At 48.0% G+C, this 22,238-nt stretch overlaps 1 protein-coding gene across 1 annotated transcript; it reads right to left on the reverse strand.

Moving 5' to 3' along the window:
- Positions 1-3,164: 3,164 nt before the first annotated feature.
- gpn1 (GPN-loop GTPase 1) lies at positions 3,165-11,549 on the reverse strand. The gene is made up of 13 exons (XM_036135806.1): positions 11,346-11,549; positions 10,840-10,933; positions 10,602-10,708; positions 8,515-8,552; positions 8,339-8,417; positions 8,160-8,254; positions 4,507-4,552; positions 4,277-4,423; positions 4,120-4,202; positions 4,012-4,051; positions 3,852-3,942; positions 3,662-3,766; positions 3,165-3,407 (listed from the first exon to the last, which is right to left on the reverse strand). The coding sequence occupies exons 1-13, from the start codon at positions 11,493-11,495 to the stop codon at positions 3,301-3,303; spliced, it is 1,182 nt and encodes a 393-aa protein (XP_035991699.1). The 5' UTR covers positions 11,496-11,549; the 3' UTR covers positions 3,165-3,300.
- Positions 11,550-22,238: the final 10,689 nt, after the last annotated feature.

Consider the following 22,238-nt stretch of genomic DNA (forward strand, 5'->3'; position numbering starts at 1 on the left):
CGTGACTCACGATGCTTCCACAAATAACGCGGCTCACCTTCCACAGCGCCCCCTGCTGGCCTGCACACGGAGCTGCGCCTCCTCAGTGCAGCTGCTGCAGGTTCTGTTTGCTCCACCTGGTTCCGTGTTCAGGCAGAAAACAACAAAATGATGCAAACATTATCTCCTAAACAGGCAGACGGTCCGGTTCTGACCGCGGTTAGAACCGGACCTACAGCAGAAGGACCTGGAGCTGACCCGGTCCGGTTCCTGCTGATGGGTCCCTCAGTTTCACTGCAGAATCTCTTTTACAGAGTTTATATTTTATTCCTGAATAACAGTATTAACTTCGCTTCTCCACATAACAAATATTCATTTTCTTTATTTCTAACCCTTTAAATGCCAGTTTAGTGACCGAATCTTTTTTTGTTTTTGTTTTTTGTGGTTAGTTTCTTTTGACGATTCCCTGTCAGAGATTAAATTAACTTTGATCTGAAGTTATCATGTGCAGTAAAACGTAACATTTCAGCAGCAGGGGATGAAGGACAATGCTAGGTGTTGCAATGAGTTCAAAGGTGAATTTTAAATGGGAATCAGCGGCACAGAAGATGCAGATTGCGCCGCTTTAAAGGCATGAAAAAAATTTAAGAGGAAAAAAACTTGAATTCGCCTCCAAATAAACAACACTGATGAACAGCTTCATGCAAAACAGCAGCAAGCGGAGGTAAATCACTGTTTCATTGGATCAGTCATTGATTAGTTGATCCACCCAGAGCCAGAACCGCACCAGGGGACGGGAACAGCGCCCCCCAGCGGCCTAAAACATGGAACTGTTCAGTAACCAGGCAGGGGAGTTAGTTCAGTGTCTTCATGCAGACCAATCAGCACCAAGAGCTGGACTCTTCATGCACAAAGGCCGGTGTCCTGCAGCCCGGACAAATAACTGGGTCTCCAGAACATCTGGGTCATCAGCAGGACTCTGGAGACGGACTCAGGTCATCCTGATGCTGAGGAGCTCATTCAGGCGTTGAATGCAGGCAGTTTGGACCGCCTGAGAGCTGCAGAACACCGGCCCAGGAGGACTGGGGCCTGATACTCTGAAAGACTCATGGAGGAACAAGAAGAGATGAAAAATGCAAAAACACAATATGAAAAAGATCAATTTAAAGTTATAAAATATGAAAAAGCTCCATTTAAAGTTATAAAATGGGAAAAAGATCAATTTAAAGTTATAAAATGTGAAAAAGATCAATTTAAAGTTAGCCTGAACAGGAGAGACAGACTTAGAAGGTGAAAATGTTTATTAATTGAAGGATAATAAGGCAGATTGAGGTAAAACACAAGGAAGGAGACCGCAGTCTGCAGGAAGTGATGAAGGGAGCAAATATGCAATAATGTGTAAGAGACAGTTTAGTGATTCTTAATCGGATCAAGAACCGAATCCTGGCTTCACTGGTTCTGAGTGTTCGGGTCCAAACGTTCTGGTTCCTAAGTGGAGATCAGGATAAGACTGTCCAACACTCATGATGTGCCTCCAGAACCAGACGCAGGTTCTGGTCCTGGACTCGGACCCAGAGAACCGAATGGAGCTCCAGAACCTTCCAGCAGCTCCTCTTCATTCATGCTGAAACTCTGAATGAGAGCAGCTCCTCCGCCTGCCACCATCTGCCAGGCGGCCGGCGCCCACACGCCGCTGAGATCCGGTGCGTGGTCGAGGCGAGCTGCTGACTCACCAGGCGAGCGTGAAGCGTGCACGCTCCTACGCTGCAGCAGAAGAAGAAACTTCTGAGGATTAAAGGCTTTAAATGCAGAAAATGTCCAGACTGCACCCAGAATAAAACTCATTTCTGATAATCTGAGGAGCTTCATCTGATCCAGGCTGCAGAACAGTGAGAGGCTCTTCATGACCCTCCTCCACACCGGTCCAGTTGTGCTGGTTCTGATCTGCTCCAAACGCAGCAGGGAGATGTTCCGCTGAGGAGCTGATGGACCCGAACTACAGAGCAGGCTCTGAATAAAGGTACCAGTCAGGAGAAGTCGCCCCGCCCTGGAACCACCAGGAGAGTCTGGACCACCGAGACGTTCCTGCACGTTGGTCCAAACATGATCAAAGACGACCGGCAGCTGATGAGGCCGACAGCAACACTGCAGAAGCTGCAGAACTGTTCAGAAAGTTCTGGTTCTGTTCCACCTGTGCATTCGCCTCAAGATTCCAGACCTATAATTCTAGATTAGCTTTCTCCTGCAGTTTTAATAATCTGGAGATTAGAGGTTAAAACACTGAGCTGACCAGCCGGCTCCAAGAGTCAGGAAACCGCATTGGGATTCTCCAGAACCTGGTTCTGGATCGTTTCTAGAACCATCTAGAACACTGGCCTGGGTATCCTCAACTAAAAAAAAAAAGTTCTGATGGAGACAAAAAACTGGAGCATTCATTAAACAAGAAGTCTGAAAAATCTGAATTCTTTTCCAGACCGTGTAGGAACCCTGCACAGAACCTTCTGCTGTTTCTCTGGGGTTCTGCTGGGCTGAAAGACGGAACCAGGACCAGAACAACCTTGTTGGGTAACACGTTCTGTTCTGAAGGAACCAAACGGGACACCAAGCCCAGAACCAGAACCAGATGTGACAGAAAGGCTGTGGGCTCAGCTGAGAACTGAAGAGTTCTGGAGAACCTTTAAAGAGTCGGTCCGTCTGAGCCGGTGAAGACGGCTGGAACCGTGAGGTGGTACTGATTCTGCACCAGACTGTAGACGAGCTGAGCAGCTCCTTTAGTGACAGACTTAGACATCCTGTCTGTAAAAAGGAGCGCTACCGCAGGTCATTCATTCCTGCTGCTACCAGATTATACAATGCTGCAATATAACTGTAATTATAACTGTAATAACTAATGTGCAATAATCCTGAAAGAAGTACATATGACATCATCTGCCTACTCTGATTTCTTTTGTATTTATATTCTTATTTTTTTTTTCTTTTTGATCCACTGTAAATATGAAGATACGCTGTATATAACTGATGCACCTTTTCCTACTTTTGGTACCTTCTTCTGACTATTGAGCCGATGGGACAGGTGAATTTCTCCAACGTGAGATCAATAAAGCCTATCTTATCTCTTATCTTATCTTAACAGGAGGGGGAGTTACTGGAGACCTGGACTTCATCTGTGAAAAAAGTTCTGAACCTCATGTTGGCCGCAGACCGCAGCTCAGAACTTTATTTCAGTACTTTTACAGAGTTTTCATATAAAAATAAAGACTTTTCTTCTTCTTCTTCTCCTCCCAGTGGGAAAGCAGCCAATCAGCTGCTCCGTTTTATTGGTCAGGGCGCGTCGGGCGTGGTGCACTTCCTGTTCCGCACCTGAACAACTTCCTTCCTCTCCTTCAGGAAGTTTCCGAAGGCGTCGCCCTCCTTGCTCTCCTCGGTCGCTGCAGAGACGGGAACACAGAACCTTTAGGAACCGACTGACGGAACGTCTCAGAACCACGTCAATAGAAGTGGTGCGGTAATAAAGGTGAAGGGCTGATCCCAGTCAGACATGACATGGTGGTTCCGTGGGTCTGTGGAGATAAACTGTGGTTCTGGACTGAGCAGAACCGTCTGTTCCTGCACCACCTGATCCAGAACCCGTCACCTTTCAGGGTCGGCGGCAGAACGTCCGTCTGTAAACGTGTTTCCTCACCGCAGTGGTCGATGTCGTCCGTGTCGCTGTCCTGCTCCTCCTCGCTGTCGTCAGGCATCCCGCGGGTCATGATCAGGTCGCTGGGTCCGGCCCGGTCCGGTTCCCCTGCAGCAGGAAGGAGGGGCGCTGGTTACCGCCGATTCAGACCAGAACCGGGTTCTTACTGCAGCGCCACGGTTCTGTTCTCCACCTGGAGACGCAGCGGAGGCCAAGTCCACGGCTCCCAGGTCCTTCCTGAGGCGCTCCAGCTGCTCCTGCTGCTTCCTGCTCTGCGCCTCCACCTGGTGGACAGGAGGACAGTCAGACACGGAGACGCCGCCGGGACACCAGGAGGGGACACACGGACTCACCAGCTGCCTGCGCAGTCGCTCATACTCCGGCCGGTAGTCCCTGGGGAGGCAACACGTTCAGTTCAACCTGGACCAGAACCTCCTGGACCTGGGCGGGTTCTGACTCACCTGTCGTATTCTTTGGCTGCATCTTCCACCTGAACAAAGAGCTCGTCCAGGCCGCTTCCCGTCACCGCCGACACGCCCACCACCTGCAGACAGCGTGTGCACATACATCCACAACGGTTCTGCTGTTCCCCACAGAGTGGAACAGACTGGACCGTACCCTCAGGTTGGTGTAGAACTCGTCCAGAACCAGGCTCATGGAGCGGGTCAGGTTGCTCACGTACGACGTCTCTTGGTTCAGAGCATCCTGGAAGGCCTCAAAGTCCTGCATCCACTCCACGGCGAAGCTGTGATCGATGATGTCGGTCTGCAAACAGCAGACGTCAACAAAGCGCCGCGGCAACAGAACCAGAGCGACGCACGGCGAGCAGCGAGCAGCGAGCAGCTGACCTTGTTCATGGCCACGATGAAGGGCAGCTTGGTCTTATAGAGGATGCTGGAAGACACGACCATCAGCAGACGTTAAAAACATGACATCACACAGTCTCACACACTGATTGGCTGCTGGAAACATGACATCACACACTGATTGGCTGCTGGAAACATGACATCACACAGTCTCACACACTGATTGGCTGCTGGAAACATGACATCACACACTGATTGGCTGCTGGAAACATGACATCACAGTCTCACTCACTGATTGGCTGCTGGAAACATGACATCACACAGTCTCACACACTGATTGGCTGCTGAAACATGACATCACACAGTCTCACACACTGATTGGCTGCTGGAAACATGACATCACACACTGATTGGCTGCTGGAAACATGACATCACACAGTCTCACACACTGATTGGCTGCTGGAAACATGACATCACACACTGATTGGCTGCTGGAAACATGACATCACAGTCTCACTCACTGATTGGCTGCTGGAAACATGACATCACACAGTCTCACACACTGATTGGCTGCTGGAAACATGACATCACACAGTCTCACACACTGATTGGCTGCTGGAAACATGACATCACACACTGATTGGCTGCTGGAAACATGACATCACACAGTCTCACACACTGATTGGCTGCTGGAAACATGACATCACACACTGATTGGCTGCTGGAAACATGACATCACAGTCTCACACACTGATTGGCTGCTGAAACATGACATCACACAGTCTCACACACTGATTGGCTGCTGGAAACATGACATCACATTCTCACACACTGATTGGCTCGTAGAAACAGCATAGACACCAAGACTCCATCTAATAATGGCTACTGTCTCAGTAGGGTGTGTTTCAGGTCGAAGGACGCCATTGGAGGCTGATTACGTCACCGCATGGAGACGAAGGCCGTCCCGATTCATAAAATTCCTTCAAACGCAGCCGATGAATGAGTTTTCCCCGATCTAAGGACGGGTCGGGTGTAGCCTTCATGGCTAATGCTATCCCATGATTCATTGCGGGTTGAACAGAATATTTTAACCGGAAACAGCAACGGTGGAGGGGAGTGAAAAGCTGTGAATAACGATGGATTTATTACTTTTTAAAAAGGTTTTAGGCGAAGCCTCCCTCCAGCTGGCTCTGCACTATGAAAGATAATTCAAATATCTAATGTCAGTGTTTGGTTAATTCATAATAAAAATAATAATAATAATAATAATAATAATAATAATAATAATAATAATATCTTCAAATAAAGAGATTCAAGCTTTGCTCAGAAAGTTAGAGGGTTAATGTTTAAGTTGGAAAATGTTTTACTGATCATCAATGAATTTAGTTCAGTGGTATAATTCAACAAAAATCTAAACATTTGGCTGAATCAGACCATAAAAGATGATAAATAACATTTTAAATAAAACATTGTGAGCTATAATTAACATGTAAATATGAAAAAAAGGATAGATAGATAGATAGATATTTTTATACAAATAAAAAGTATATTCTGAGATTAAACTCCCTCTGATACTGTTTAAGTGACTAACAGCAGATTTGCCACATTCAACATGGCGGATGCTCTGACGCACACTGAGCTCTATTATACACTGGAGTGCTGATTTTGCTGAAAAACTGAAGTCACTGGCCGCCATCTTGCTACTCCCTACTCTCACAGAATCCCACAGGATTTGGTTGCAACAACAAGCAGTTTTCTGGCTGAGTGAAAACGTTTCACAGGTAATTCTACAGTCAGTGGATGTACTAACACTATCAACTACTAGGAAATTAGGTGCTGAAATATTTTACATGTTATTCATATTAATTAAATATATATATATATATATATATATATATATATATATATATATATATATATATATATATATATATATATATATATATATATATATATATGTGTGTGTATATGTATATATGTATATATATGTATACACATATGTAAATATGTGTTTTTGTACATTGTTATTTATATATTTATAAATGTTAAACATATATATTTAAATGAATAAAATGCAAAATATTTCAGCACATGACTTTCTCAGTACTTGATAGTTTTAGAACATAACATAAAACTATATGGCATTTGACATTTTAAAAGTTTTAAGCCCCCTGAACATGAGAAAATCCTCGTTATTCGATGCTGTAGGGCACATATTCCCTAGTTACTGGGGGAAATAGGGAGTACCAATATGGCGGCTGGTGGCTTCACAGCGACTCGTTCTAACAGCGGGCGATTAGCACTCCAGGGTATAATATAGCTCAGTGGTCTAACAGCAGATTTGCCACATTCCACATGGCGGACGCTGTGACGCATCCGCAGCATAGGCAGAACCCGCCCAACCAGACGTCTACGTAGATGATGTCACCAGCTGTGTCTCAATTCGGCGCCTGCGTCCTTAGGAGGACCCAGCCATCGGATCCTCAACCGTTGGTAAATGGGACGGTCTAGCCTTTGAAGCACTTCCTGGTTGCGACACGACGTCATCATGTTTACCCCAAGCCCGGGAAAACAGCGCCAGACAACAAAAAAAATGGATATAGAAATTTATTTTATTTTTTTTATTTACTTATTATTGGAGGAGGAGAGTCGGTTTAGACGGCTTCGGCGGCAGCAAAACCGGCGACAAATTCTTCTCAGGCTGGGACAGCGCAGTGGAGAGGTAACATTTACCTGCTATTATTTTCACCCACAGGGGCCTGCTAATGATCATAATATACCAGTTATTAAACAAACGCTTGTCAGCAGATTGACAAATGTTTAAATATAAAATTTTATATTTATTTGTAAGACTTGATATAACCTCAAGTTAAGCTAAAGTTTGTAACTTTAGTAATTTGAATTGAATAGTTAAATGTGTACAAGCCCTGTAAATAACTGACTTAAATCACTACTTTCACTATCACTAAAAAAACATGCAAAGCACCTCGGGAAATCTTGTGCCAGGCGAGGCCACTAAGGATGGTAGCGGTGCATCCTCAGAATTCGGGGAAAAGGAGGACGCATTCTGAGGCTGCATTTTAAGCATCCTCAGAATTTTTGCCAAATGGGACAGCCTCCGCGCATCGTTGTGACGTCACCGGCCTTAAAATGCGTCCTTGGAAGGACGCAGCCGCCGAATTGAGTGGACGCAGGAAGAACTGCGGCACCTTAACTGGAGGGAAGGCATAAAAGCTGCTGAGCACCGGTACCATCACAGCTAGACCCAAGATCATCTGTGTTCTGACCCAGAATGATCAGTTCTGGAACCATCTGCTCCAGAACAATGTTCTCTAGACTGGAATATACAGCAGACTCTGTTCTACAACCAGCTGCTCCAGAACCGCCATTCTGAACTAGTTGGACCCATAAACCTGCTTCAGAACCACCCACTTTAAGACAATTTGGTCCAGAACCATCAGTTCTAGAAGAATCTCATCAAGAGCAATAGTTTGGATCGGGATGGATCTGTTTTAAATGCACCAGAACCAGACCAGAACCCTGCTGTCTGGTTCTGCTTTCCCCCAAACGGTCAAATGTCTGAAAATGTTCCTGGAACCCTACAAAGACCTGAATGTTTTCACGACCCAATCAGAACCGCAGCCTGATGTTCTGCTCAGAACCAGAACAGCTTGGTGAGTAAAGCGGGCCGGTACCTGCAGGCGTACAGCATGTTGGACATGAAGGTGACGGGGTTGACGCTGCGAGACGTGTCCATCACGTAGATCACCACGCAGGGAAAGGACGACGCCTACGACCCAAACAGACACAGATCAGAACCAACGTCGCACGGCCTCCCAGAACCAGAACCAGCCGGGCCGGACCGCAGACCCACCAGAGCCTCCGTGATGATGGTTCCTGACGCCGACCAGGTGAAGACCTCAATCTGACCCGGCGTGTCGATCAGGACGTACCTAGACAGACGAGGTGGAGCAGAAGATCAGGCCCGGACCGATCCATTCCGGATCAGAACACAACCAGCACACAGAGACAGGAGCTGCTGGTACTGACCGGTGGTTCTGACGCTTCTTCTCGATGAACTGCATCACCTGAATGACACAAGAACAGAAATCACTGAAACCCAAAAACCGCAGCCAGGGTTCTGCTGAGAGCCGCATCGGACCCAAAGTTCTGGATCTGCTCGCCACCACAGCTCGTCTCTGTGGAGCAGCAGGTCCAACGGTTCTGGAAGGACCTCCAGCTGGTCCAACACTGAGGAACTGAAGGTTCTGCAGAACATCACTGAGAACACCAGAGTTCTGATTGGGTTCTCCAGCAGGTCCAGTCAGCACGGACAGAACCCCGTCCAGAACCCCTGCTGGGAACCAGTCCATCCGCCCATCAGCCAGTATCGGGTCGGTATCAGAACCTTCAGTGGCTTGAAGGACTTTTGGATTTCCAAAGTGGGTTGAAGAGTACCAGAACCCGTCTGAAGAAGATCTGAGGATCTGGACTAATACCTGTCCAGACCTGTCAGAACCGGGTCAGAACTGGGTCAGGTGGTACTGATTCTGACCCCAGAGGAAGAAGATGGACCTCAGTTTTATTTACTCCATCTAAATCGTTGCTGTAAGAGCTGCAGAGGATTGTTCTGATCCACTCTAGCGTAAGTTCTGAGGTTCTGATCCGATGTATGGACGGAACAGAGGGTCGGACCGGCTCCAGGTTCTGATCCATGTCTCTGAGCCCGTCCTCAGTAGAACCTGCTCTCTGTTTATTGCCGCTATCGGACTGGTTCTGTTCTCTGGCGCTGGTCTCCTTTGACCCAAATGGATCAACAGGAAGCGGAATTATCGGTACCGACTAACGAACTCCGGTCCAGATCGTCGCCCCCTGCTGGTAGAATCATTTTTCAACAACTTTACGGAAATCAAACTTTATTCTTTAATGTCTAACCTGATCGGTAGATGTTTGATCCTTTTCATTTAACCGTTTTATGTTATGATAAAAACATTAGAGAAAATTATAATCTAATTATTATAAAATTATAATATAGTCTGATTATAAAACCGATCTTTTCTAACCCAAAACATCCAAGGTGCGTCAAACCTGGCTGTCCTGTTTTATATCAGTCAATAAAGCTTTATGGTCTAACTCAGGGGTGTCAAACATACGGCCCGCCGAACAATTTAATCCGGCCCTGTGGCTAAATGCATTATCATTATTAAAAAAATAAAAATAAAAATTTTTTTTTTTTTTTTTTTTCAGTGTCCTGTCTGGTAATGTGGCAATAAGATGCCACAAAGAGCTCATCAGATTTGACTTTCACAAGTGGAAAAGATAAAAGGAAGAGAATGATAAAACAATTATTGAAAAAAACATGTACTTCGTTTAATTGAAAATATGCAGTTCCTATATTGTCCACGAGGGGCGCTGTGTTTTAATTAGCAGATTAAGCTTCAGGTGTGGAAAAATTCAAATCATTTCTTAATGTTTATCTGTTTGATGTATTTTGTCATGCAGGACAGTGTTTTTAAGTTCCAAAAAATTTGAATAAATGTTTTTCAACATTGTATAATCACTGTGATCAGTTCTTATGCATAATGCACAAGTATGTTTAACTGAGTAAAAGTATTGTTGAAATTGCACATACTTTTCTTAAAAACGCTGAGGTTATTCATAATTATTGTGTAAAAGTGAAATTAACTAATATAAAAATCAACAAGTCCACTTTTATTAGTTCTATTTAATCTTGCAATGAGTTAACTCGTGTGGCCCTCTTGAGATCAGATTAAGCTGAATGCGGCCCCTAAACCAAAATGAGTTTGACATCCCTGGTCTAACTTCTTCATTTTAGTCTCATGATTTCTAAGTTTCCTACAAAGCTGCCAATCAGAACCGGATATCAGACCCTTTGTGACATTTGGATCAGGTGGTGGAGATGGTTCTGTGCAGCCCGATGCTTTAGAACCGGGTCTCCACCATCCGGGACCTGGTCCGTGGTACCAGGGAGGGACAACAAGCGCCTCCTGTCAATAAACCTCCACCTGGAGCCGGGCCGGAACCAGAACCTGGATCCGGCCCGGCAGCCTGAGGCCGGCCCGGCTCCAGGTTCTGGTTCCGGCTCCAGGTTCTGGTTCCGGGCTGCAGCGGGTCACCTGGTCAAAGCGCGTGGCGAAGAGGTTGAGCGAGGTGACGATGCCGCCGTTGGGCCCCAGGCTGTACTGCTTCATCACCTCCTTGTAGTTCACCGTGTCTCTGATGTCTGCGGAGGACAGAGGGGACAGGTGAGGACTACGGAGAGCCGCAGGGACAAAAAGCACAAAGCCGGCCTGGTTCTGAGCAGCAGCAACCAGCCCGGCAGCATGGTTCTACCAGAACCAGGCAGAACCTCACCGATGTTGGCAGGAAACGGCACCTCGTGCACAGCAGGGTCCAGGTTGATGACGTAAGGAGCGGAGTTCTGGGCGTGGAGATGAGCCGTCAGCCTCTGCAGGAACAAACACACCTGAGACAGGTAACCAGGTGATCAGGCCTACCTGGCGCATCATCAATGCTCTGATCCGTTTGGGTCAGAACCAGACCTGTAAATGAGTATGACGCTGAAGCTGCTGAGGAACAGGCGGATTTATCCGGTTCTGATGGTTCTGCAGTACCGGATGATGTGTTTTACTGCCGCTGAGGCCAGAACCATCAGAACCGAACCTTAAAACGTCACCGGACCCAGGAGGACCCTGAACAGGTTGGAGTAGAACCCAGACCCGGTACACCTGTCCACCGACTGGATCGGTTCCCCGGCGGAACCACACGGAACCAGAGGCGGGTTAAACCCAGTGTCTGTGATGATGGCTTCACGCATGGACGTGAAGGCGTCACGTTGTTCGCGGCGCGCGCCGCCTCACCTGGACGAAGGTGGTCTTCCCGGAACCCGCCATGCCCAACACGATGAGACACACCGGGGAGCCCGGAACCGCGGCCGAACCTCCCTCCGCTCCCGGTGCCGAACTCTCTCCGTTCTCCGGTGGATCCGTCTGTGCCGCCGCCGCCGCCATGTTGGTGGTTTCTATGGCAACTGATGGCCGTCAACAAGCAGGCAGTGCCGTAAAACAGCTGGCGATGAGCCACTTCCGCCAGCAGAGGGCGCCAACCTGCAGCTGAAAACATGACGTTGGAAGACAGGAAACATTAAAATACATTAAAATTATTAAAATATGAACGTCAAAAGCAACAAACGCGAAACTAAAACCAAAATAGATTTTAACGAAGCAGTAAAATGTCATTTGCAGCAGAAACCTGCGGGTTCCAGGCCTCGTCTGAACCGGTTCTGGTTCATGTGTTCGGGTCTGAAACATAGACATAATATAAGAGTAGACCCCGCATTGACTGTCGCTGCGCAGGAATTACGGGCGCCACCTTGGGGCGGTCGACTTGATACCTAATCCTGCTGATTCAAGCTGACACACTAATGATGCCTCAGCACTGTGCGGCTCATTTTTGTTTAAATCGAGGGACTATTTATGTCAGGGCTCGAGGGATAACTTTCACAAGCAAGATGAAAATACATTGTTTATATTTTTGATCAGAATGTAAGTTTTCTATAGGAGATACAAAGTTGTTGTTAGACATTAGTGAATAAACAGCATATATATATATATATATATATATATATATATATATATATATATATATATATATATATATATATATATATATATATATATATATATATATAGTGAACCCTCGCTATATTGCGGTTCACCTTTCACGGTCTCGCTGCTTCACGGATTTGCATTGATGAGCCGTTCATTACAGTTCTCATCAGGTGGCGTGTCGGTTTATAAGAATCTTTTTGCCCAGAAGAAAAAATAGTGACAACTACCGATAAAAATGTGTTCTTCTCCCGAAAAAAAACCTCACCTGCACCGCGGGCTTTAGAAGAAAAAAACGCTACAGAGCGGAGTCACGGATGCAGCGCCTCAGTCAAAAGAGCAGTGAAATACACACGAGTCACTATTTGTCCTACTGTACTTTGTATTTTTTTTATATTAATTTTTCATTTTCTCCCGTTCTAATCCAATGACTCGGGTCGCGGTGGGCCGCGCTGATCTCCGCAATTTGAAGCCTTCAGTTCATATTGATTAAAATTATTATTTTACAGCTTATTTGTAAATAATAATAAAAAGACGTTTATATAGTAATTTCATTTGTTAAACAAATGCTTGGGCCGGTAAAAAGGTTTTGTTCTATGGTTTCAATATACTATAGTGTATTTCATTGTATATAATAATTGTAAAAAAAATATAAATAAAGGTTTCTACTTTACAGATTTCGCCCATCACGGGTTCTTTTTGGGAAGTATATGTACATATGTACATGTACAAATGTGTTTGTTTATATAGCAATAAAAAAATTATAAAAAATGTGTGCGTGGCTGTGTTTTGAAACATACATACATCATGTCAGAATATTCTATTACTTTTAACCCCACTAAGATTATTTAAACGCATTGGACCATTTGTTATAATAGTGTAACCGAGCGTTCTAGGTTTGTGGATACGGTGCGGCCAGCTATATGTATTTATAGATATATCTGGATCATGTAAACAACAGACGGAATAGTGTGTTCAGCGGTAACCCCGCTTCTCCTCACTTTTTTCTTCTTCTTCAGCAAAAACAAAACAACAACACTCACGTGCTCCCCCTGCCGTACAACCCAGCGAACTCTCGCTCTCCGGCAACTAGAAGGGACACACTTTCTTTTCCATTTAAACATATAACAGTCTGTTACACACGTCCCCCCCTCAACAAGAGACGTCCCCGTCTCACCAAAAAAAAAAAAAAAAAAAAACAGGGACCCAGCAAACTACATCCCCAAAACACAGGGGAAGAGAAAAAAAATAAATAAATAAATAAAAAAAATTAAATATAAATATTCATATAAACATCACCCGGAATCCAACTCTTCCAGACAGTGGTAACACAAGATTCAAACCTTATCAAACATTCAGATAACACCTTTGAAATCACAAAAATGAGAAAAACAGCCTGAAACAGACTTTTTTTTTTTTTTTTACAAAAACTAGACCCTCAAAACCTGACAAAGTCCTGCAGATAGGACGGAGGTCGTACCACTCGCCCTCTGCGAGACTGCCCTACCTGGAACTCTGGTAAGTTCCCCCATGGTCCATTGTCCATCTCACCAGTCTGAGGCTGATCCCCGTGCTGGGGAAGCGAAGACTCGACCCCAAGAGGAGACATCACAGCAGCCGGGGTCGGAACGGTCTGTGCTGGCAATGGCAGAGTGTATGGCTTCAGTCTATCATGATGAACCACCTGGGCTCGCTCCATCGGGTCGAGGGCATTGACGATGCGATACGTTAGTGCAGACTCTCCACCAGAAACCAGCACTTGCACGACCCGATATGGACCCTTCCAGTGCGGTGCCAGCTTCATACGGCTTTCTGGGGGGTTGTTAATCCACACCAGCGCACCTACCATATAGGGACGGTGGCAGCTACCCTGATCATAGTACAGCTTCTGTCTTTCATGAGCTTCAGCAGAGTTAAGCCTGGCTGTGCTGAATGCTGACTCCAGCCGCTCTGCAATGATGGAAGCATAATCCATCAGAGATCCAGTGCCCCAGGGGTCAGGAGCACTAGCAGGCACTAGCACATCTGCAGGAACTCGAGCCTCACGTCCGTGCATGAGGTAAAATGGGGTAAACCGGGTGCTTGCATGCATAGAGGTGTTATATGCAAAAGCAACATGCTTCACATAGGTGTCCCACTCACCGCCATGAGAAAGCAACAGCTTGGCCAGCTGATCAATCAAAGTCCGGTTATGGCGCTCCACCATGCCATCTGATTTGGGGTTATAGGCAGTGGTACGGGTTTTCTTAATCCCCAGCCGCTGGCAGAGGATCTGGATCACTTCTGCCTCGAACTGACGGCCCTGATCACTATGCAGGATTTCTGGGACCCCATGCACCAATACATAATCCTCAAAAAGGCATTGTGCAACTGAATGGGCTGTCTGGTTAGGCAAAGCATACAGGGAAACAAACTTAGTGAAATAATCCTCTACCACTAAAATATATCTGTTCCCTCGAGATGTCATGGGCAGCTCCAGGATATCTGCAGCCACTCGCTGCAGAGGACGGCATACCTGGGCCCCTCCCATAGGAGCCTTTGGCCCAGGGACTGGGCTCCTGCGAGTCTGACAGGCCCTACATTGTTCACACCAATGCCTTATGTCCCTCAACATGAAGGGCCAGTAGCAGGACTGTCTGGCCTTTTCCCACACACGTTCTGCGGAAAAGTGTGCAGCAGCTGGCCCCCCATGCAACTGTTGAAGGAGCTCCGGCACCATGGATGCAGGGACAACAGTCTGAATTCGCTTCTGTCCCGTGGTGTCAGTGACCGCTGTGCGGCACAACAACCCCTCAATCACAGACAGACGATGAAACTCAGTCCACAACTTCCTCAAGCCAGCAGAGGAATCCCGGGGGAGTTTACGAGGCCGTCGCACCCTGCCCTGCTCCAACCATGTTAACACAGTACTAATGTCTGGGTCCTCACGCTGCAGTGACTGCAATTCAGCTCTACTATCACAAAGTGAATAGACCAGAACTGACTCTGTTTCCACATTTGCAGCTGGAGAGTGGTCAGACGTCTCCACTGAGGCCACAGTAACAGGTCCCGTTACAGGAGCATTTGACCCGACAGGGTCAGGGGACACAGGCCGACGGGACAGAGCATCCGCGTTCTTGTGGCGTGCTCCGTCCCTGTGTACCATGACCCAATCAAAGGGATCCAACTCCAGCACCCACCTACTCCTGCGTCCAGTAGGGTCACTATCAATCGCCATGCGCCTAAGGCCCAGCAGAGGGCGGTGGTCCGTGATGATGGAGAACGCAGACGCCCCCACATAATGTTTGAACTCACGCACAGCCCACACCACGGCCCATAACTCTCTATCGAAGGTGGACCATCTTTTCTGTGTGTGTGTGAGAGCCTGGCTGGCGTAGGCTATCACCTTCTCACAACCCTCTTCGTCCTGTGCCAGCACTGCCCCAACAGAGTCTTTAGAGGCGTCTGTGTACACCTTGAAAGGGAGTGCAAAGTTGGGCAGCGTCACCACCGGAGAGGATGTGAGCACCTGTTTGAGGTAGGTGAACGCAGCCTCACACTCAGCCGACCACTCAAAGGGCACATTCTTCCCAGCCAGCCGATTCAGTGGTGCCGCGTGTTGGGAGAAATTACACACAAATCTCCTGTAATAGGAGCATAGGCCCACAAAGGCCCTGACCTCTGAAGGGGTGCGTGGAGTTGGCCATGTCTTCACCTTGTCAGTGTTCCGTGGGTCAGGTCGGAGACCATCCCTGGAAACAACATGGCCCAGGAAAACGACATGGTCCCTGGCAAAGTAGCACTTTTTGGGATTCAGCCTCAGACCCGCTCGCTGGATCCTGGACAGGACTTCATCTAAATGAATGAGATGTTCAGTGAATGTACGGCTGTAAATCAGAATATCATCTAAATACACCATACAAATATGCCATGGCAGGCCCCTGAGGATAAGCTCCATCATGCGTTGGAACGTGGCTGGCGAATTGGTCAGACCCATAGGCATAGCCCGCCACTGATACAGGCCCCGTCCAGTCGTGAAGGCTGTCTTCTCACGATCCTCTTCAGCCACTTCCACCTGCCAGTAGCCATTTGAAAAGTCAAGTGTGCTGAACCAGGCTGAGCCAGCTAGAGCGTCCAGGCTATCATCCACTCGTGGGAGGGGGTGTGAGTCTTTGATCGTCACTGCATTCAAGCGACGATAATCGATGCAGAACCTCCACTGCCCCCCTTTCTTTCTCACCAGCACCACTGGAGAAGCCCAGGGGCTACAACTCTCTTCCACAACGCCGTCCGCCAGCAGTTCAGCCACTTGGCGTTCGATCTCCGTCCGTTTCTCGGGTGATGCACGATAAGCACGCTGCTTCACTGGAGGCGAGTCTCCAGTTCGAATATGGTGTTTGATCAGCGTGCACTTGCCAGTGTTCCGGCCATCCAAGTTGAACACATCAGCAAACCTCCGGAGCAGTTCAGCCAGCCTGGCCCTTTGCTCAGCCGTAACAGGAGACTCCTCCAGGGAGACAGGGCTCACTGCGGCTGGCGGCACAGTTGGATGGTCGTCCGCAACAGGAGGTGGCACAAAGATGTCTTCCTCTTTGACGGGGTAAAACTCCCCCAAGTGTAGTCCCCGTTTGAGTTCGACTGCCTCCCCTGTAGGATTGAGGATGCGGGCTGAGGTCACACCGTTTCTCACACTGTTCACTGTACGAGCGACCACAAGTCCTGTCGTATCCGGAATGTTAGGCTCCAGGTATCCCTCGAAGTCTGCAGCAGGCCGACCGGTTCCAGCAGGAGTGAGAATATTCACCGGTACCAGGGCCTCACTCAATGGGGGAATGGTCCAGACATCAGCAAGGGACACGTTACAACAACTAGGGATTAACTCACCACCTTGAAGCAGGGGGACTGAAACATCCCATAATTGTAACACACCTCGCCCCAAGTCCAACAACGCACAGTTCGGAGCCAGGAAGTCCAGTCCTAGCAGGACACACTGGGTGGATTCCCTTAGTACATGGAAGGTGTGCTGCCAGTAGGTCGGACCCAGGCGGAAGGTGATTTCACAGGTACCGAGTGTATCCAACATTTGTCCATTGATTGCCCGAGAGTCAATATAGTTCCTTTTCAGGGGCCTATTTCGCAAGGCAGGGACTGACATACGGAAGTCCGCACTGATCAGTGACACCGACGCCCCTGAGTCCACTAACATGGGAACCTCTGTGCCTTCGACCACACCCCTGACGAAGGAAGTCGGGTGGCCGTTACAGTCCAAATGAGCCATTACATTGGAGAAGTCATTGTTCAAGGGGCCCCTTATAGAACTGGCTGGCATTTGGGCCTCAATGCCAGCTATTGGTCGTTTCCCTGACGGTCGTTAACCACGTCCCGCTGTCGAGGCAGAAAGTGCACACTACGCCGTCTGGGCTCATCTTCCTGTCGAGCACGCCAGCTCGGGCTAGGACTCCTGCCTCCCAGCGGCCTAGAGGGGGAGGACACCCCAGAGCCGCGAGGCTGGAAACCCCTTGGGCGTGGGAACTGCCCAGATTCAGGAGAGCGACCACGTTGCTCCTCCCGAGAGCTCCTGGATCGGCAGCCCCACTCACCACAGGTACAGTGACAGCGTTCTCCTGAGGGCGAGCGAACGCTTTGCCCCCTCATGTCTCTATTCCAAGCCCTCAGCCTCTGATTGTCCTCATAAAGTTCTCTCATTTCCACTCTCATGGAGTACATGTCCTCTGTTAGCTTCTCAACAGCCTTCTGGAGACCCCCCGGAACCGACACGGACTGGACAGTTGTGGTCTCACCACCGTAGGCAGCAGTACTCACATAGTCTCTCTGTAGGGCAGCTCTGGCATTCTCACAGCGCTCAGCCACGTGTAACGCCTCCTCCAGGTCCGTGGCACCCATCTCCAAACACTTGGCCTTCAACGCTGGATCCAAACCAGCCAGAAAGCGTCGAAACTTCTCTTCTCTCTGTGCAACATCACCATAATCCGGAAAGGCCTCCGCGACCAGCCGGCTCACGTCAGCAGCGTACACCTCCAGGCTTTCCCCAGGAGCACGCGCCCGGGCTGTCAGGCTGGCTCTGAAGCGGTCCATCAACTGTCTCTGTCCAAAAGCCGCCCCAAGTCTCTCCTTCACCATAGTATAATCCGACTTGGTCGCCCCAGGGAGGCTGTCCCACAGCAGGAACGCGGACTTGCCGAGACGAGTAGGCAGAATCCTCACTAACTCCTCCTCACAGTTGCCGCCGCTCCTGGCTGTGGCGCCGACGGCCACCTCCAGTTGTCTCGCCCAGCTGAGGAAACTCTGGCTTCCGTCCCCGGTGAAAGGAGGGGGGAGATCAATCTTAACATCCCCGCCCGGTGAGTATCTGCCAAGCATGCTCGAACTGGGTTTAAAAGGGTCCTCGTCTGCAAACCACATGTCCACTTAGCGCTGTTTTTCCAGCACCGCACGAGATTAGCCAGCAAGCTATATCGGAGACGCTAAGCTATCCAACTGGCACGTAGCCGTCACGGACAAAAAAAAACAAAACAACAACGGGGATTCAGGAAACTCCCACCACCGCTGCCACCAATGTAACCGAGCGTTCTAGGTTTGTGGATACGGTGCGGCCAGCTATATGTATTTATAGATATATCTGGATCATGTAAACAACAGACGGAATAGTGTGTTCAGCGGTAACCCCGCTTCTCCTCACTTTTTTCTTCTTCTTCAGCAAAAACAAAACAACAACACTCACGTGCTCCCCCTGCCGTACAACCCAGCGAACTCTCGCTCTCCGGCAACTAGAAGGGACACACTTTCTTTTCCATTTAAACATATAACAGTCTGTTACAATAGCTATAGTTTTAAAGTTTTAAGCAAAACAAATGTGAAAATTAGCTCAACATTAAACGAGTTATAGTTGATTAAAATTGATTCTGCACCTGGTTAACACATTAGACTAAGCGGAGTTGTCGACCGCCCCAAGATGGCGCCCCTAAATCTCGTCAGCGCCTATAGGCGAGAGCGGTCGATGCGGGGTCTACTCTTTATATATGTCTATGGTCTGAAAGGCTGGTACCAGAACCGGTGCATGGACCTTAAAGGCTGCCGGGCTATGGTCCATGTTCTGGTGCTGGTCAGGAGGTTCTGGATGGGCTGCACCTGTCTTAAAGGGTCAAAATGCATTAGTGCTCTGTGTTTTATTAGAAGATTTGAAACAAACCAAGTGTAGAAATTACTCTTAAATTTTTGGGACACGTTTGTCTTTCATTATTTTAACAGCTTATTGCGACTCATTTTCTTACAGACTTTACAAACAGATCTAACATGTACTTTTTATTTTAGTTTTCCATTTAAAAGCAAACAGAGAGAATCTTTGTATAATCTAATGTAACAAAGGAACCAGGCTCTTCAGACTTGTTGGTAATCAGATATCTCTGGTGGGGTGGTTCACCTGTCCAGGTGAACCACTGCCTCTCTGATGGGATAGGCTCCGCCTCTGAATAGATGATGTGGGAATATAACTGGATGCTGAAGAACATGAATCTCCTGCTAGTAAATCTACGGGGTTCTGGTCAGGCCCGTTTGCTATTCAAGCACTGTACCACCATGGTCATTGGACCAGCTTTTGGTACCTTTGGAAGAGTGGGCCGGTACCAAGTTCTCCATACTGTTAGTGGAAGGAAGCATGAAGAGCTCTAAGATGTCCAGCGCTGACTGTGGACTTCAGAAAACCCAGTGGAGCAGAACCAGCAGAGGACATGGCAACCCAAACCATCACTGACGGTGGAAACTTCACTCTGGACTCTGGCAGCGTGGATTCTGGGCTTCTCCACTTCTCCAGACCTTGATTTCCAAAGAAATGCAGACTTTAATTGAATCTGAAAAGTTTGGACTGAGCAACAGCCCGGTTCTGCTTGTTTTCTCAGCCCAGGTGAGACCCTAGTAATCCGTGTGCAGGACCTGTTTTTGGCTGCTGACTCCTAGCGAAGCTTCTTGAATGGATTTTGCTTGACGGTCGTCTCCAAGCTGCAATGATCGACTCCTCCTCCCGTTTTCCTTCCACTCAACTTTCTGTGAATGTGCTTGGATCCAGAACTCTGCGAACAACCAGGTTCTGCAGCAATGACCGCCGGCGTCTTCCTCTCCTGGTGGAGGAGTCGATGGCATCTGTCCAGTCAGCAGTCTGACCCAGAATGGTGCCGTCTGCTGACCCAGGATCAGAGACACCGCAGAGGCTCAGGAAACCTTTGCAGGTATTGGCAGTTAATTAGTTAATTAGTTTCCAGTAATTAACTGAGACACTGCATTTTGAGTTAATTATCTGCTGCCAGAATCACCAAAATACAAGAAATAAAGGCTTGAAGTATTTCACATATTATAGAATAGATGTTTCACTTTCTGAAACGAGGGACTAAAGCTGTTGAGCTTTTTTATAATATTCAACATCCTTAGACGTACAAATGAAAGGCTTTAAAGCCGAGGAACAAACCACATTGTTACTCTTAGTTGTTGTGGACCTGTCAGCGTCCTGGACTCTGGGTCGGTCCATGTTCTGGTCCAACAGATCCACGGACTGACCAGGACAGGCAGAACTCTGGCAGCGGAACCAGCAGATGGATCGGCTGTCGGCCTGAAGGACGATGGACTGACATGGTTCAGGGCTGGGCGGGATGTAGAAGGTCCTCGCCACTCGATGACCCGCTGCTTTATCAGGTTCCTTTGTTACAAAGACAAAAGGCTCCTGTTTATTCTCAGAGTGTCGATGATGAAGCTAAAGATCAGAAACCTGTGGAGGAAACAACCTCTGAGGGGAATAAAAGGACAGCCACGATAAACAGAGATGGACGTGGAAAGCTGAGGAGCAGCAGAGGAACAGACTGATGTTCAGATTAAAGCCGTTTGAGACGGAAACACCTGGAGCACAGATCAGACAGGAAACATGTAAAACACATGTCCCAGCGTTTTAAAGCAGCCTGCACCCCCCCCCCCGACCGGCTGAAACAACCGGGCCCGTTGTCCCGGTGACACATAAAAAGGTTCTGGTTGGCTTAAAAACAAACAATCATGTGACAATTAGATAAAAAGCCAATTTAACCCAACAAACTGTGTCAAAATGAAACATAAAGTGGTTCAGTTTGTTTTTTCAGTCACACTGAAAACCTGATCTGAAAGGTTCTGAGGTTCAAACCAGTTGGCCCGGTTCTGTTGACCCAGATTCTGGCCGGCTTCGCCCCGACCTTTGACCCCACAGCAGCTGGATTCTGTGCGTTTACGTGGAGACCGTTTACCATAAAGCGGGACGAACTGCTGGATTCTGTTTTTGGAAACACGATGAAGCTGCGAGGCGTTCGCTGGCCGCCTCACACCTCGGCCGTTTACTGCTCAGTGACGTCTGGCGTAATCAAACGATGATGAAGAGCTTCCTGTTTACTTTAATCCTCCATCAGTCAGGTGTTCTGGACTCTTCGGGCCTTTCCGTCGGTCCTCCCACAGACCGGGTCAGAACTTCTCACACAGCAGCTCATCGTGACTCAGAGCTGCTCAAGCCTTCATCAGTCACACGGTGAGTTCAGGGACAGCGGGTCAGGACCGGGACATGTCAGCGTCCTGAGTGGGTTGTCCACTGACACCGGTCCATTTTTCATGTGATAACATTGTTGTTGTTGAGCAGAACCTTCAGGTCCGACAGAAAACCTGAGACCCATCCAGCGTCAGGGACAGATAAAAAGAAAAAACTTCCCCAAACAGGATCTACTCAGGACAAAACTCCAGAAATAACCTGGTTCTGGTTAAATTGTGTTCTGACACTTTTTTATTTGCAGGGTCTTAAACGGGTTTGCCAGCTGTGCACCGGCAGCCGCTTCCTGTGCCGCTCCAGATTTTACTGCTGAAGCTGAAAGCAGAAGCAGCGCCTCAGTGTTTGTTCTCTGCTGGAGGTTTGATCAAAACCACAAACTGGGTCAGAGGTTCTGACGCGGGATGGTTCGGGTTCTGCTTGCAGTTTAAAGACGCAGAGGAATTCCAGCGTCCTCCGCTGCAGTGAAGTAATCATCTACTGAGCTTTAATGCGTCAGGCTTTTATAAACCAAAGCCTTAAACAGCAGGAGGGTTCCTAGAACTTTATACGTAACATAGCAAAGAAAATATTCTTTTATTCATAGAGGAGGAACAATTTAC

This window comes from Fundulus heteroclitus, chromosome 4 (assembly GCF_011125445.2).
Source record: "Fundulus heteroclitus isolate FHET01 chromosome 4, MU-UCD_Fhet_4.1, whole genome shotgun sequence".
NCBI classification, from domain to species: domain Eukaryota; kingdom Metazoa; phylum Chordata; class Actinopteri; order Cyprinodontiformes; family Fundulidae; genus Fundulus; species Fundulus heteroclitus.